The following is a 16,029-nucleotide window of genomic DNA, read 5'->3' on the forward strand; positions in this document are numbered from 1 at the left end:
GACCTCGCTTTGTGCACGGGGGCATTGTCATGCTGAAACAGGAAAGGGCCTTCTCCAAACTGTTGCCATAAAGTTGGAAGCACAGAATCATCTAGAATGCTAATGTATGCTGCAGCGTTAAGATTTCCCTTCACTGGAACTAAGGGGCCTAGCCAGAACCATGAAAAACAGCCCTAGACCATTATTCCTCATCCACCAAACTTTACAGTTGGCACTACGCATTCGCACAAGTAGCGGTTTCCTGGTATCCACCAAAAATGTGATTTGTCCGTCGAACTGCCAGATGGTGAAGTGTGATTCATCACTCCAGAGAACACGTTTCCACTGCTCCAGAGTCCAATGGCGGCGAGCTATCCACCATTCCAGCTGATGCTTGCCATTGCACATGGTGATCTTAGGCTTGTGTGTGGCTGCTTGGCTATGGAAACCCATTTCATAAAGCTCCCGACGAACAGTTATTGTGCTGACGTTGCTTCCAGAGACAGTTTGGAACTTGGTAGTGAGTGTTGCCACCAAGGACAGACGATTTTTACGCACTATGTGCTTAAGCACTCGGCGGTCCCGTTCTGTGAGCTTGTGTGGCCTACCACTTCGCAGCTGAGCCGTTGTTGTTCCCAGGCATTTACACTTCACAATAACAGCACTTATAGTTGACCAGGGAAGCTCTAGCAGGGCAGATATTTGACGAATTGACTTGTTGGAAAGGTGGCATCATATGACGGTGCCACGTTGAAAATCCCTGAGCTTTTCAGTAAGGCCATTCTACTGCCAATGTTTGTCTATGGAGATTGCATGGCTGTGTGCTCGAAGAAATTCCACAAATTAACTTTTAACAAGGCACACCTGTTAATTGAAATGCATTCCAGGTGACAACCTCATGAAGCTAGTTGAGTGAATGCCAAGAGTGTGCAAAGCTGTCATCAAGGCAAAGGGTGGCTACTTTGAAGAATCTCAAATATCAAATATATTTTGATTTGTTTAACACTTGTGTGGTTACCACATCATTCCATATGTGTTATTTCATAGTTTTGATGTCTTCACTATTATTCTACAATGTAGAAAATACTAAAAATAGACAGCCGGCCTGTCAGGTCCAGAAAGATATATCCATATTTTGTTTTGTTATGTTTTGACATCTCCTTTTGTCTAAGTATTCAGCCCAACTAAGAAGCTTCAATTGCTGGAGAAAACTGAATCCAGTAAATATCTATTTGAGTATCAACCATTCATCAATTCTTGAGTAAGAAATATCCTCACTATATAATGATGAGTAGTCTTGTTGATACATTTCAATGTTAAACAAATTACTTTTAACATTAACACTACAATTAAAATGGCTGCTGTAGTTGTGGCTATTTCCAGCGATGCAAAAACATGGAGACCTGGAACAAGGTCGTGAGACGAAATGCCCCGAAAGGACACTGTTTTGGATTGGATGGATTGAGTAATTCTGACAAAGGAGGAGGCCATAGCCAACTCCATTGAGGAAGAGCTCTACCACAGTCTCATACATGAAATTCATCCAAACCACTTGAGGTCAGTACAGAGTACGTACACTCTGGCATATATATCTTCTTAGTAAGGAAGCAAGGGCAAAGCTTCTGATCAAAGGAAAACATGTTCAAAGAGAATAATGCTTTCAGTTTGAAGTCACGCATGGCTGACCCGAACTCAATTCAAATTATAATTAAAGAACTACCTGAATCAGCAGATGATAGTGTTGTGACTGAGTTTCTGGCAAAAGCTGTATGTAAGGTGGTGGCGAGAGTGAGGCCCATGATAAGATACAAGGGTCAACTTACAAACTGCTCCAATGGAGATCGTTTTGTATATGTTGAAGCAGCAACAATCACTCCTATAACACGGTCTGTAAAGATAGGCCCTCACTGGATCAAAGTATTTTATGATGGACAAGGCCCTGCATGTAGACAGGACTGGCAGACACAATCTCACGCTAGAGGGGGTTAGGGGATGGTAGAGTACAGGCGTACTACACTGGACAACATAAGGTGCATAGACAACTTTTTCACACTATATAGGACAACAATCCTGTCCCCATGAGTAGGGCAGACGTATCACATATCTCAGCTGAAATGACAGAAAGTGAGACAGGTTGAAGAGCATAATTTCTCAGCTCCCAAGGACAAAGACAGAGTGAATGAAACATTGGAGTTGGTACCTGGTGAGCCAGAGTCTACAACAATGACCTCTCATTCCAAGGCGAATAAGAGGAAAAATCCTAAAAATTAAGCTGGTAAAGTGCCTACTGAGACCAGTGACAATTATAATCCAATAGAAAACTCTGAGGATAGTAAGGGACACCAAAGGCGGTGCAACTCTCTGCGGAACACAAAACAAGGCAGCCAAACATAAATGCTGGCCTTCATTCAAACAATCCACATTCAACAAGCACCCAAGCAGCCCAGGGTTCCAAGCTCCCCATTAGAGTCTGTAGTTAGGTCACCTGCAGAAAAAAAGGCTGATATGGAGGATGTAATTCTGGGAGAAGTGGAGAAAAGTTCCCCTAATTAGCCATCCAGACCGAATTCATTGATGAATGGTGGAAATTATAATTTTTTTGGTTTATTATTCATTACTTGTTTTTTTATTTTTTTATTTTTGTTTTTTTTAATTTTAATATATATATATTATATATATATATATATATATTTTTTAATATATTTTAACTAGGCAAGTTGGTTTAGAACAAATTCTTATTTACAATGACGGCCTACCAAAGGCCTCCTGCGGAGACGGGGGCTGGGATTTAAAAAAAATATATAATATATATATATATATAAACACACATCACGACAAGAGACACCACAGCACTACATAAAGAAAGACCTAAGACAGCAACATAGCATGGCAGCAACACATGAAAACACAGCATGGTAGCAACACAACATGACAACAACATGGTAGCAGCACAAAACATGGTACAAACATTATTGGGCACAGACAACAGCAAGAAGGTAGAGACAAGAATACATCACGCAAAGCAGCCACAACTGTCAGTAAGAGTGTCCATGATTGAGTCTTTGAATGAAGAGTTGGAATAAAACGGTCCAGTTGGAGTGTTTTTTGCAGCTCATTCCAGTCGCTAGCTGCAGCGTACTGAAAAGAGGAGCGACCCAGTGATGTGTGTGCTTTGGGGAGCTTTAACAGAATGTGACTGGCAGAATGGGTGCTGTATGTGGAGGATGAGGGCTGCAGTAGGTATCTCAGATGGGGAGGTGGGGGTGAGGCCTACAGAGATGACCAGTTTGCAGAGTAATAGTGCAGTGATGTGTCCTATAAGGAGCATTGGTGGCAAATCTGATGGCCGAATGGAAAATAACATCTAGCCGCTCGAGAGCACCCTTACCTGCCAATCTATAAATTACATCTCCGTAATCTAGCATGGGTAGGATGGTAATCTGAATCAGGGTTAGTTTGGCAGCTGGGGTGAAAGAGGAACGATTACGATAGAGGAAACCAAGTCTAGATTTAACCTTAGCCTGCAGCTTTGATACGTGCTGAGAGAAGGACAGTGTACCGTCTAGCCATACTCCCAAATACTTGTATTAGGTGACTACCTCAAGCTCTAAACCCTCAGAGGTAGTAGTCACACCTTAAAGAAGAAAGGGTCTAAACCATCTGACCCAGATGTTTTTTGGGGATCAAGATTAAGGAGCTCCATTTACACCTCGGACTCAGTGACCACCTGCAGGGAGAAACTTTGTAACGGGGCATGGGAAAAAGAGGGAGGCGCATCGGGGATAGTTGCATTAGAAAGGGTGGGAGATGAGGAAATATTGGATGGGCAAGGAGGCATGGCAGAGTCAAATAGGAATCCTGAAGTGGTGATTAAAGTGCTCAGCCATGTGCTCCTTATCAGTAACAACCACATCATCAACATTAAGGAACATGGGCAGCTGTGAGGAGGAGGGTTTATTCTACAGGTCTTTAACTGTTTTCCAGAACAACTTGGGGTTAGACCCACAGAGAGAGAACTACTCCTTAAAGTAACTAACTTTGGCCTTCCGGATAGCCTGAGTGCACTTATTTCTAATTTGCCTGAACGAGAGCCAGTCAGCCTGAGTATGCGTGTGCAGAGCGATTTGCCAAATGGAATTCTTGAGGTGGAGTAACTCTGCTAGTTCACTGTCGAACCAGAGGTTGAACCTGTTTTTAATTCAAATTTTCTTTGTGGGCGCGTATTTGTTAACGATACCACTGAAAATATTAAAAAGAAGGTCCAAGCATTTTCGACAGAGGGGATCAAGCTGATTCTATACCAATTTACAGAGGCCAGATCATGAAGGAAGGCTTGTGCATTAAAGTTTTTTAGCAAGCGTCTATGATAAATCAGGACAGGTCGTTTCACTGAGCAGCCATTACGAACACAGGCTGTAAAACAGTGATCACTAAGGTCATTACAGAAAACACCAGACTGATACCTATCAGGATTATTTGTAAAGAAAACATCAAGGAGAGTAGCCTTTTCTGGGTGTTTGGAGTCATATCTTGTGGGATTGGTAATAATCTGAGAAAGATTTAGGGAGTCCCATTGCTTTAGGTCTTAGTCAAGTGGTTTAAGCATGTCATAGTTTGTCACCTAGCAGGACAGAGAGCTTAGGGCATTTAGGGTACAGGCCGTTGCTGATGGTGGCCGATAATACCCAGCAACAGTCAACAAAGAGTTATTTGAAAGTTTAATATGTAAAACCAGCATTAATAATCTATATTTGAATAGCCTATATTATCTGGTTATCTGGTTCAGAGAAGGATATTCTGTGTATGTGAGCATAACCTCTGTCACTAACATGGCTTTTCAAGAGAATGAGCAATCTGCAGATAATCTCTTTTTAATGCAAACTCTTGATACATGTCCCAAATAAGACCCACCTTCGAGACAAACTCAATTCCCGTAACCCAGCTATTAGAAAACATTGTACCATGGAACTTTTTCAAACTGTTAATCAGGCTAAAGTTCTCTGGTACACTCGTTCCAAGTCTAGAGGAATATTAGGCAGTCAACTGAATATTCGTAGCATTATTTCTAAGAGTGAAAAGGTAGAACATTTATTAAATGACTCATCTTGGTTTTTTTCTGTTTCTCTGAGACATGGCTGAAGAAATCTTCGCCTATTTCTGTCTTTAATGTCCCTGGATATTCCATATATATATATATATATATATATATATATATATATATATATATATATATCCTAAGGAGAGGGCAGAGGGGGTGGACTGCTTATGTACATGAAAGATAACTTTAAATGCAATCGTATTATCATATGGAAACATGCCAATGACCTTGAATGTATGGGGCTGAATCTCTTCCTCTCCCCTCATGTGTCTCACTGTTATTGGATTATATCGACCACCAACATCTATCTCATTTTATGACCATCTAAATGCTATGCTTAAAGAATGTGATCATAAGAAGTAGATCATCTTCATGGGCAATTTCAATATAAACTAGGAAAACAAAACTTGCAGATCACAGACCACAGACCATACAAGGACCAACCAGCGTAACACAGACATCCCAGACTCAAATTGATCTGGTGTTTACTAACAGACCTGATCGAATAACTAAGTCCATTACCTTACCAACTGGCATATCTGACCACAATGTTACATTGGTGATTAGAAAGCTAACTAAAAAGAGATTTAAGAACCATATTAATGTGCAACAGTGCGATAAAAAAATCCAGAAAGGTGAGCAGAGTAACTACGATGCAGCTATAAGTCAAATTGACTGGTCTGATCTGTTAAAACCTCTACAGCAGGGGTCGGGAACCTATGGCTCCCGAGCCAGGTGTGGCTCTTTTGATGATTGCATCTGGCTCGCAGATAAAACAAAATATTCTATTTTTTTAATTTTTTTAAATAAATTTTATCCCCTTTTCTCCCCAATTTTCCTGGTATCCAATCGCTAGTAATTACTATCTTGTCTCATCGCTACAACTCCTTGTTTTAATCCATCCATCGATTTTTCACTGCTCATGTCCTGTTCAGGGCTGCAGGAGCAATTGTCCATTATTTGAATTAAATGATACTGGCCTACGTTGGCCGTTGCTAGGTAAAACAGGTAAACGCCTCCTTTTGAATCAGTCTGCTCGGTCATTAGCTCAAAGCTAACCCTTCGACGAAGAAGATGGCGAAAAGAAAAAAAGATGACGAGTATCGTACATTTCAGGACGAATGGACCGAAGAATTCGCCTTTGTGGAGAGAGCAGGTTCTGCGGTGTGTCTAATTTGCAATGACAAAATTACATCGATGAAACGGTCGAATGTAAAGCGGCACTTCGACATGCGCCATGCTACCTTTGCATCAAAATACCCTGCGGGAGACAGCAGAAAGAAAGCGTGCCAAGAGCTACTGAGCAGGGTGCAAGCGAGTATTATAACAACATTATTTAAGAATAAATTCAGAGGCTTATTATACTGACATTTAGTTGAATTCACTTTTAAAATATATTATATGGCTCTCACTGAAATAAATTTCCAATTTTTTTGCTTTCATGGCTCTCTTAGTCAAAAAGGTTCCCGACCCCTGCTCTACAGGATCGGTGTCCCTCCCGTGGGACGGTTGAGCTAATGTAGGCTAATGTGATTAGCATGAGGTTGTAAGTAACAAGAACATTTCCCAGGACATAGACATATATGATATGGGCAGAAAGCATAAATGATTGTTAATCTAACTGTACTGTCCAATTTACAGTAGCTATTACAGTGAAAGAATACCATGCTATTGTTTGAGGAGAGTGCACAGTTATGAACTCGAAAATGTATCAATAAACCAATTAGGTACATTTGGGCAGTCTTGATACAACATTTTGAACAGAAATACAATGGTTCATTGGATCAGTCTAAAACTTTGCTCATACACTGTTGCCATCTAGTGGCCAAAATCAAAATTGCGCCTAACCTGGAATAATACATTGTGACCTTTCTCTTGCATTTCAAAGATGGAGAAAAAAAACATGTTTTTTTCTTTGTATTATCTTTTACCAGATCTAATGTGTTATATTCTCCTACATTAATTTCATATTTCCACAAACTTCAAAGTGTTTCCTTTCAAATGATATCAAGAATATGCATATCCTTGCTTTAGGTAATGAGCTAAAGGCATTTAGATTTGACTTCGGGCTTTTTTCAAGGAAAGATCCCATTCTCTCATCTACCTCCAGAGGTCCTCGTTGAGCCATGGTAGAGAGGTTTTCCGTCTTGGCTTACATTGAAATGTCCTGGTAAAAGAGGCATCCACTTTGTCAATAGCTGATAGAAAAGTTCTGTATCCAGACTGGGTCTTCATTGCTTAAATCTAAACTGGACATAGGTGGTGAAGTCGGCACAGTCTTTTTGGATCTTAAAAAGGCCTTTGATACTGTGAATCATGAGGTTCTCCTATCCAAACTATCCTCCCTTAATGTGTCCACTGAAGCCATTAGTTGGACGTATTCCTATCTGACAAACAGAAGTCAAAGGGTTCGTCTGGGGGACACTCAGTCGGATTCTCTTTACTGTAACATTGGGGTCCCACAAGGGTCAATATTAGGCCTCCTTCTGTTTACCATCTATATAAATGATCTTCCACTTGTTTGCCAACAAATTAACATACAGATGTATGCAGACGATACAGTCCTGTATGTACACTCAAAAAATAGAGAAGTTGTTAACTAGTTAACTGAAGCTATGGTATACGTTTCTAAATGGATGACTGATTCCTGCCTGCATTTAAATATCAACAAGACTCTTTGTATGTACTTCTCTAAGAAATTAATAGATTTTTCCCAACAAGCTGTTCTTGTTAATGGGAAGAATCTGAAAGTTGTGTCTAACTTCAGGTATCTTGGCGTCATTTTGGACTCCAACTTGACATTTAAGAAACATGTGACGAAGGTGCTTAACACGGTCAAGTTTGGATTATCCAACTTTAGGTTTATAAGACCTTACCTTCCTCTGGAGTGCACCAAACGACATATGCATGCTATGATCTTCACATCTGCAATATTACCTCACATGCTGGTCACAATCAGGAGCTACTTTTCTGAAACCAATTGAATCTACAAACAAACACTTAAGATTTCTGATAACAAACCAGTTACCACCATTGTCACATCATTCACAAACATATTTTTTTCAGTCTGGATAGCTTTAAGCAGATGCAAGCCTTGTCTTTAAGTTCCTGCTTGGTGTTGCCCCTCCACCCCCTTTAATTTGAAATTAAAATCTAAAACATGGCTCAAATCTATCCAAACTTGGTTCCTCATACACTACCGGTCAAAAGTTTTAGAACACCTACTTATTCATGGGTTTTTCTTTATTTTTACTATTTTCTACATTGTAGAATTATAGTGAATACATCAAAACTATGAAATAACACATGGAATCATGTAGTAACTAAAAAAGTGTTAAACAAATCAAAATATATTTTATATTTGAGATTCTTCAAATAGCCACCCTCCTGGAATGCTTTTCCAACAGTCTTGAATGAGTTCCCACATATGCTGAGCACGTGTTGGCTGCTTTTCCTTCACTCTGCAGTCCGACTCATCCCAAACCATCTCAATTTGGTTGAGGTCAGGGGATTGTGGAGGCCAGGTCATCTGATGCAGCACTCCATCTCTCTCCTTCTTGGTAAAATAGCCCTTACACAGCCTGGAGGTGTGTTGGGTCATTGTCCTGTTGAACAATAAATGATAGTCCCACTAAGCCCAAACCAGATGGGATGGCGTATCGCTGCAGAATGCTGTGGTAGCCATGTTGGTTAAGTGCGCCTTGAATTCTAAATAAATCAGTGTCCCACCGTGAGCATTTCTCCTTTACCAAGACAATTCATCGACCTGACAGGTGTGGCACATTAAACAGCCTGGTCATTACACAGGTGCACCTTGTGCTGGTGATAATAAAAGGCCACTCTAGTGCAGTTTTGTCACAACACAATGTCAGAGATGTCTCAAGTTCTGAGGGAGTGTGCAATTGGCATGCTGACTGCAGGAATATCCAACAGAGCTGTTGCCAGAGAATTGAATGTTCTTTTCTCTACTATAAGCTACCAATGTCATTTTAGAGAATTTGGCAGTACATCCAACCGGCCTAACAACCGCAGACTACGTGTATCCAAGCCAGCCCATGATCTCCGCATCTGGCTTCTTCACCTGCGGGATAATCTGAGGAGGGGAGGAGGGCGTGTTGAGGAGTATTTCTGCCTGTAATAAATCCCTTTGTAGGGACAAACTGATTCTGATTCGGTGCCCCTGCCCAGTAATGTGAAAGGGCCTAATGAATGTATTTCAAATGACTGATTTCCTTCTATAAACTGTAACTCAGTAAAATCTTTGAAATTGTTGCATGTTGCATTTAATTTTTGTTCAGTATAATTAGTCTCGAGTCTGTCAGGTATCAGGACTATAAAGCCAATGTAACTGCCTGTTTTTACAAAAGTAGGCTACCACATGGATAGGCATTCATTCAACTTTAAAGTGTATTGTGAACTGATACTGTATTCTACTTATCGGCATATCGGCCAGGGCCGGGCCTGCAGTCAATTGAAACTGCGCTTCCTTTTAAGTGACGGAGCAGGGATGTAATTTGAGAGTTGAGAGGGGGTAGGCTATCATCAGTCAAAACCAAGCGCGGTGCTTGAGAAATCCAGATGTTGAACTTGAAATTGAGGCACAAAGCTACGTCGGGCACTCTCACATTTATTTCAGTTGGGTGCGTTTGGTATATTACTCCTGCGTGACGTCTTTGGGGTTTCTCCGTGTAAAGCTTAGGGAAAGTATTCCAAACTTTCACGTGACTGTCTGTGGCTGAACCAACAGCTACTTTCCTTGAAAAATAGTTGGCAACACTTGCTGCATAGGCTACACGAGGAGCGACCTGAAAGTAGACTTACAAATATCACAAAGCCTGACTGGGCACCTAGCTACTTTCGGTATTTTAGCTCTTGGATACCACGTTTGGAAATGTTTGTGATTGGTGAGGGAATTAGATAACTTTTTTTTTGCGCTATAAAGGAAAGCGTCTTCTGTTGCTCACGTATTGCCAAGAAGTGGATAGGATGGCTTTTCTCCACCTACTCGCTATTGGGATGTTTTCATTGCCGCTCTGCGGTGCGTTTTTTAATGGACCTCTGTATCCCGAGATGTCTAACGGCACGTTCCATCACTACTTTGTGCCAGACGGCGACTATGAGAATAACGATGATCCGGAAAAATGTCAAATGCTTTTTAAAATGACAGACGACCGAAAATGCGTTCTTGACGAGGACCAAGATTCGGTCATCCGAGATGATTTCACGATCATCAAGAGACACATCGAAGACGCGGCCAGAATGCTGGAGGGGATCGGGAAAAGTATTTCTTTTGATTTGGACGGCGAGGACAGCTATGGAAAATATTTGAGAAGGGAGACGACTCAGATTGGCGAGGCTTTTACAAACTCTGAAAAGGCTCTGTTAGAACTGGAGGTGAAATTCAAACAGAGTCAGCAAAATGAGCTGAAGGAGGAGCACCGCATAAACGACGACTTTCTGAACATGGTTGTCCACACAAGGGACGTGCTAAAGGGAACACTGGACATATCTGTGGGGTTGAAGGATAAACACGAGCTTCTCTCTCTCATAATTCGAAGTCACGGGACCAGATTAGGACGCCTGAAAAATGAATACATGAAGGTTAAACTTGGGTAAATAGGTTAAACCTAGTTGTAAAAGTAGACTATGAGGAAAATAATATTGGCGAAGTCATGTCGAATTTCATTTCATATTTATATTAACGGAGAGATAAAACATGCAGAGACAGATATGATACCAGTGTTTTATTTATTCAAAAAATACAATAGACCTAGTAAAATGTAATTAATTGACAATGTTGACGGTTCATTTTGGGTAGGTAGGTTTACTTGTGCTAACATTATTTGGGCATTTGCAATATGGCGTTCCGTTAAAATGCCTTTGCGATTGATAATTGTCGATGCCTTGCTCTGACGGAGATTTCAAAGATGACTATTCATTCATAGCGATGACGTTGTCTAACAGTTGCAACAGGTGTTATTTATACAGTATGTGACATAAGCCAACAGAATCTACTTGGCAGCATATTTCTCTGATAAATCTTGCCTTCAGTTGAGTGAATTTGGCTGGAAATTATTGAAATGTTTACAATGCATCACAATTTGCATTTTTCTTTTTACAGTAAGGCCAATTAACAAGAGCTTTAAATAATACTTTGAACAATTCTTGACTTTGTTAAACATATAAGGTTGTGACTTATTATTTGTATATCCCTTTGCCATTTTGTGAATGCAATATAATTTGGGGAAATGTTCAGAGCATGTTATTGGAATAAATGCTGTGCGTGTCAATATCTATGTGACAGAAGAGCTTAATTGTATTCGTTATTTTTGGCTAATATGTTTCAATATCTGCAATATATATTGTTTTTCTTTTTAAAATTCTATATATGGCAAAAAGTATGATACATACTTAAGACTGCAGGCAGCACTCATGGACTTCAAACACAGATGTCTGTGGCAACATTCCTAAAAGGTTTTGTGTGTTCCGTTTTTAATTAAAGATTTTGTGTTTGAAGTTCTACTCAGTTGTTGGGACACCTCGTTATTATAGACAAGACTGAACTACAGCTGGTGAAACCAATGATTTGCACAGCTTTCTAGGTCAAATGGTAGTTTGCCTCTTTACAGGTTTATCTCTTGTATGATCTAAATTGATCTTGTTTTATGATGATACCATTTATTTTTTCATATTTGTGCAAATCTTTCGAAAACAGAAAATGGACATCAATCAACAAAGAGGTAAGAATATGTACTGAATGCTATGAGAATATGTTGAAGGCTAGCTGTATTGGGTGCCGATGACTGAACTGCTCACTTTTGTGTCTGTAGGTATCTGAACAAAATCCAAGGTATGAATACTGTCATGTGCTATTTTCTGGATTCACAGACTTCACACCCGTACATCTCTGATGAATATAACAGGAAACCTGTTTGATCACCATGCACTGTAAAATCATTCTGGCTATGTATACGGAGAACATCAACACATTGACATCAACACATCAGAGGATATACCCATTGGACTTGGGGCTCTGCTGGGAGTTTAACTCATATTTGGATATTTGTATTCTGCTTTGCCATTTAAATCATAATAAATACTGACAACTAAAATATTGTGTTATTGTTATGCATATTATTATTAATAATAATATGGTTGGGGGTAGATAAAAATTGAAACCCAAAAGGTTCTTCAAGGATCCATTAAAAGGGGTTCTTCGAAGAACTTATAGGAGTTCCCCCACAATTTCAATTTGAAAAACCCCTAAAGGATACTCCAGGAACCTTTTATTTTTAGAGTGCAAGGGCTTACTTCAAAGTGCCCCTACATGCCCACCAAGAAGTGTTTTATTACAAGGCTTTGAGTACTTCTGTGAGTAAACTGCACATACACAAATGTATGCACAGACACACACACCACGGTGTTTTCCCATGAGGAAGTAGTCTGTGTGCATTTGCAAGAGGGAGGAATAGCCTAGACTTGCTGGAAATGATACCTCATAATTGTGACCTGAAGACTTGTGTTTGCTCCCAGATCAAATGCCTAAGCTTTTGCTCAGTGGACTAAAGCAGTCTTGGTCTCACAGACAGGCATGGGCCTTGGATAATATAGTTTGTCTGCTGTTGCATTGAGGGGAGATGAGTTAACATGTTCTCTAGCAGAAGTTAAGACTAATGTTCTCTCGCAAAACTTACACTAACAGTATATCATCAAGCACTTTCATAAAACAATTCAACACAAATGGAAACTACCTGCAAACAAATAGTATCGGAAGATAATGAGTATTCTATTACAATGTGATTACTATTGTTTGAAGTATTTTCTAAGTCAATACCAGGTAAGTAGCAGACAGCCACTCAGCTACTTTTAGCTGTGTGGGTGATAATGACACTAGTACTACTACAGTCATACTCTAGACCAGAGGCTCCCAAACTCTTTCACCTGGCCCCCCTTCTAGCATTGGGGAACCACTGCTCTAGACTTATGGTGACACAATAAAAAGTAGATATTTAACGCTCAATGTGTTACATAAAGTAGGTTACATGTAGACATCTAAATGTCACATCTTGATTGACAAGATTTGAAAAACCCTGATTCGTGGCTTGATGTGTAATAATGCAGTTGATTTCCAACTCACTACATTTCTTTTTTCATTTCCTGAAATGACTGAGTTAAAATGGAATTTATCCCAACCCTGGTGGTAGCCTGACAGAAGTCAAGGGCTGTACGTGCAATAGCGATATGAGCAATTGGGCCAGAGAGAACACAATGTTCAAAGATTTACTCTTGGCATTGCTCTAGTTGATTTATTAGAAACAGTATGTACTTTATTGTTTATTATGCTGGTATTTATGATCCCTCTGTATTTATGATCATGGAAACAGAATAAAAATCTCTTGCCTAATGCTGTTTCTACACCTTGGAAGATTCCAATGCATGGACTTCAGATGCAGGCCAGTATCCTGTTATAGGAAGGATACAAGTTTTAAACAGAGCACAGACAACTTGTTTGTCATATGATTTAAAGTATCTGATAAAGTTCATTGTTGAACATCCTGGGCTAACTTACCATCACCAATGGAACTGCACAACATTTTAAAAATATTGTGGTGTTCATGTAGGCTCAGGGGCGAAAATCTGATATCAACCTTGGAGGGGACAATTACATTACATTTTCTCAAGAGCAATTCCTGAGGGGGACACCAAAAGTACTGCTGTAACACATAGATAGCCTACGTTGTAATATGTTAAATGTATATTGAGGAACCATAATTCCTACAACTGAATAATTGATAGGTACAGTAGTTAACTGAAGGGTTTAACCAACTTGTTCAAATGTTTAAATCATTATAATACTACTACTAATAATAGTTATAGCAGTGCTCCTTACCAGTCCAGTATGTATGCAGGTATTCGTACTTACAACTAGCAATATCAAGAAAGGCCAGTAGGTAACAATGGTACTGTACACTGTATGGGTGTAGTTTTCATAAATACAATGAACATGGTGTGATCTCATCTAAAAGAGTCTCCATTGAGAACCATCACAAAGTTAGTCTCCGTATTGAATTGACCTTTTAATTTTACTTTTTCTGACACATTTATATAGTCATTAAATGTGCCACTGGCCTGAGTCTACTACAATATCTTTACAAGAACAAAAAGCTTAAAATAAGTACAGTTCTAAAAGCAAAATAACTACTTCAATGAAAAACCCAAATAAATCAAACAAAATATCCTTCAGTCAGTGTCTCAACTCTTCAAACAGCAGCTATGGACAAGTATGTCGCACAAAGTATGCAATTTTAAATAAAATAACATGAAATAAATAATTTGTAAGTGTACTGTCATGTACTAAAAACTACTCTCCTCTAGGCTGCTTAGTACCCGCTCATACTGCCCTAGCACAGCTCTAATAGCAGTATTCCGCACAGTCCACCTTGTTGGACATAGGGGTTTCCGGGTGGGCAGATGTGTTTCTTTGGACGTGGCAATTGATTCAAACATGCTCTTAAACTTTCCTGACTGGCCATAGAGGACACCTAACTGATGGACCCAAGAAAGGGAATCCCGGATCAGTGGGGAGGCTGAGCAGCAAGCCTGTGTAATCAGATTTACTGTGTGCTCCACAATGTACATAGAGGGCTAATGGCTGCTGCCTTCTCACAATTGCCTGTGCACCTGTGTATTTTCCTGCCATGTTTGAGGCACCATCGTAACTCTGCCCACGTAAGCCAGACATGGGCAAATTGAGCCTCAACAACACTTCAGTTGCCACTTTCGCAATGCCCTCGCCTGTTGTCTCCGACACCCTGTATAGCCCAATAAACTCCTCGTGAGGGACAAGGTCATGGTCAACATAATGCAAAAAGACACTCCTGTTCAGCACCAGAGACATCTTGAGTACCATCAACAATTAATGTAAATTGTACAATCGGAAGAGACCTAATCTCAGCTGCAATGCCTCGAATGATTGTATTGGCCATGATGTTCAGAATTTCATTCTGTGCTTTGGGGCCTCTTGAAACGTCAACACTCTGTTGGCAAGAGTTTGCGGTTCAAAAATTGTGGGTGTGGCTGATATGGTTTTGTGCCATCACTGAGGTAACAGGACAATGCTGTGGCACTGTCCCCTATACTGGTGCTGCTGGCAACAAGGGTGACACCTGGTCCTGCCGTGGCTGTGACATTGTTCTCTGAAGTCTCTCTCCCTGGCTCTTTCCCTTTCACCACCCTCACTGACTCAGTCTGTCTCCTAGAAAAGAAATAAGGTGTTTGCCGTACTCCTAACTACCGGTACCCAAAACTACACAATTAATCACAACAGCAATACCATTGCCATAAACAAATCTTAGTTTAGTCATCAGTTTAAGTTGAGAGCGGGGGTATCCATGGCATTTTCCAATTATGTCCCTATTTTACAAGTAAAAAAATTTGAGAACCTTTCATAATGTTCCAAACAAAGACTCAACAAACTTACCTGAGACTCCCTGTCTCTGCCAATCTGTCCCTGCATATCTGTCCCCAGCTCTGCTGTCTGTGTGCCATCTGTTGCCTGCTCTGCCTAATGACATCATTGTGAAACATTTCCATTAGCATTTCACTTCTTTCTTATGAACATTTTATCAACTCGTCTTTGAGATATTAGGCTACTAGAGTTCTTACTTTGCGTTTTGGTGTACTGAAAAATACTCTGATGTCCTTTTTCTACCTGGCTGGCTGGCTGGCCTAGCTGCACACACACACATTTATTTACACAACATATGCTACAACCTTTTCTAATTTTAATATAGTTTGTTTCATATTGGCTGGCTTCCAACAATAGCTGAATTTGTAAAGCTAGCGAGCATGTCATATATACATATATGAATATATGTATATATGACAAGCACCAATTCCGTTTGTGGTGTTTGCTATAATCTTAAAAAAAAAAAGGTGAAATAAAATAAATT

The 16,029-nt window shown here is 40.0% G+C and overlaps 1 protein-coding gene and 1 long non-coding RNA gene across 2 annotated transcripts; both read left to right on the forward strand.

The window, feature by feature from the left end:
• The first annotated feature begins 9,935 nt into the window (after positions 1-9,935).
• LOC139576270 (fin bud initiation factor-like) lies at positions 9,936-11,599 on the forward strand. The gene has a single exon (XM_071402159.1). The coding sequence runs from the start codon at positions 10,064-10,066 to the stop codon at positions 10,691-10,693; it is 630 nt and encodes a 209-aa protein (XP_071258260.1). The 5' UTR covers positions 9,936-10,063; the 3' UTR covers positions 10,694-11,599.
• Positions 11,600-11,707: 108 nt separating this feature from the next.
• Positions 11,708-12,191, forward strand: LOC139576271 (uncharacterized). Its single transcript, XR_011675080.1, has 2 exons — positions 11,708-11,817; positions 11,908-12,191. It is a non-coding gene; the product is annotated as an uncharacterized lncRNA (long non-coding RNA).
• Positions 12,192-16,029: the final 3,838 nt, after the last annotated feature.

Source organism: Salvelinus alpinus, chromosome 5 (genome assembly GCF_045679555.1).
Source record: "Salvelinus alpinus chromosome 5, SLU_Salpinus.1, whole genome shotgun sequence".
In the NCBI taxonomy this organism is placed as follows: Eukaryota; Metazoa; Chordata; class Actinopteri; order Salmoniformes; family Salmonidae; genus Salvelinus; species Salvelinus alpinus.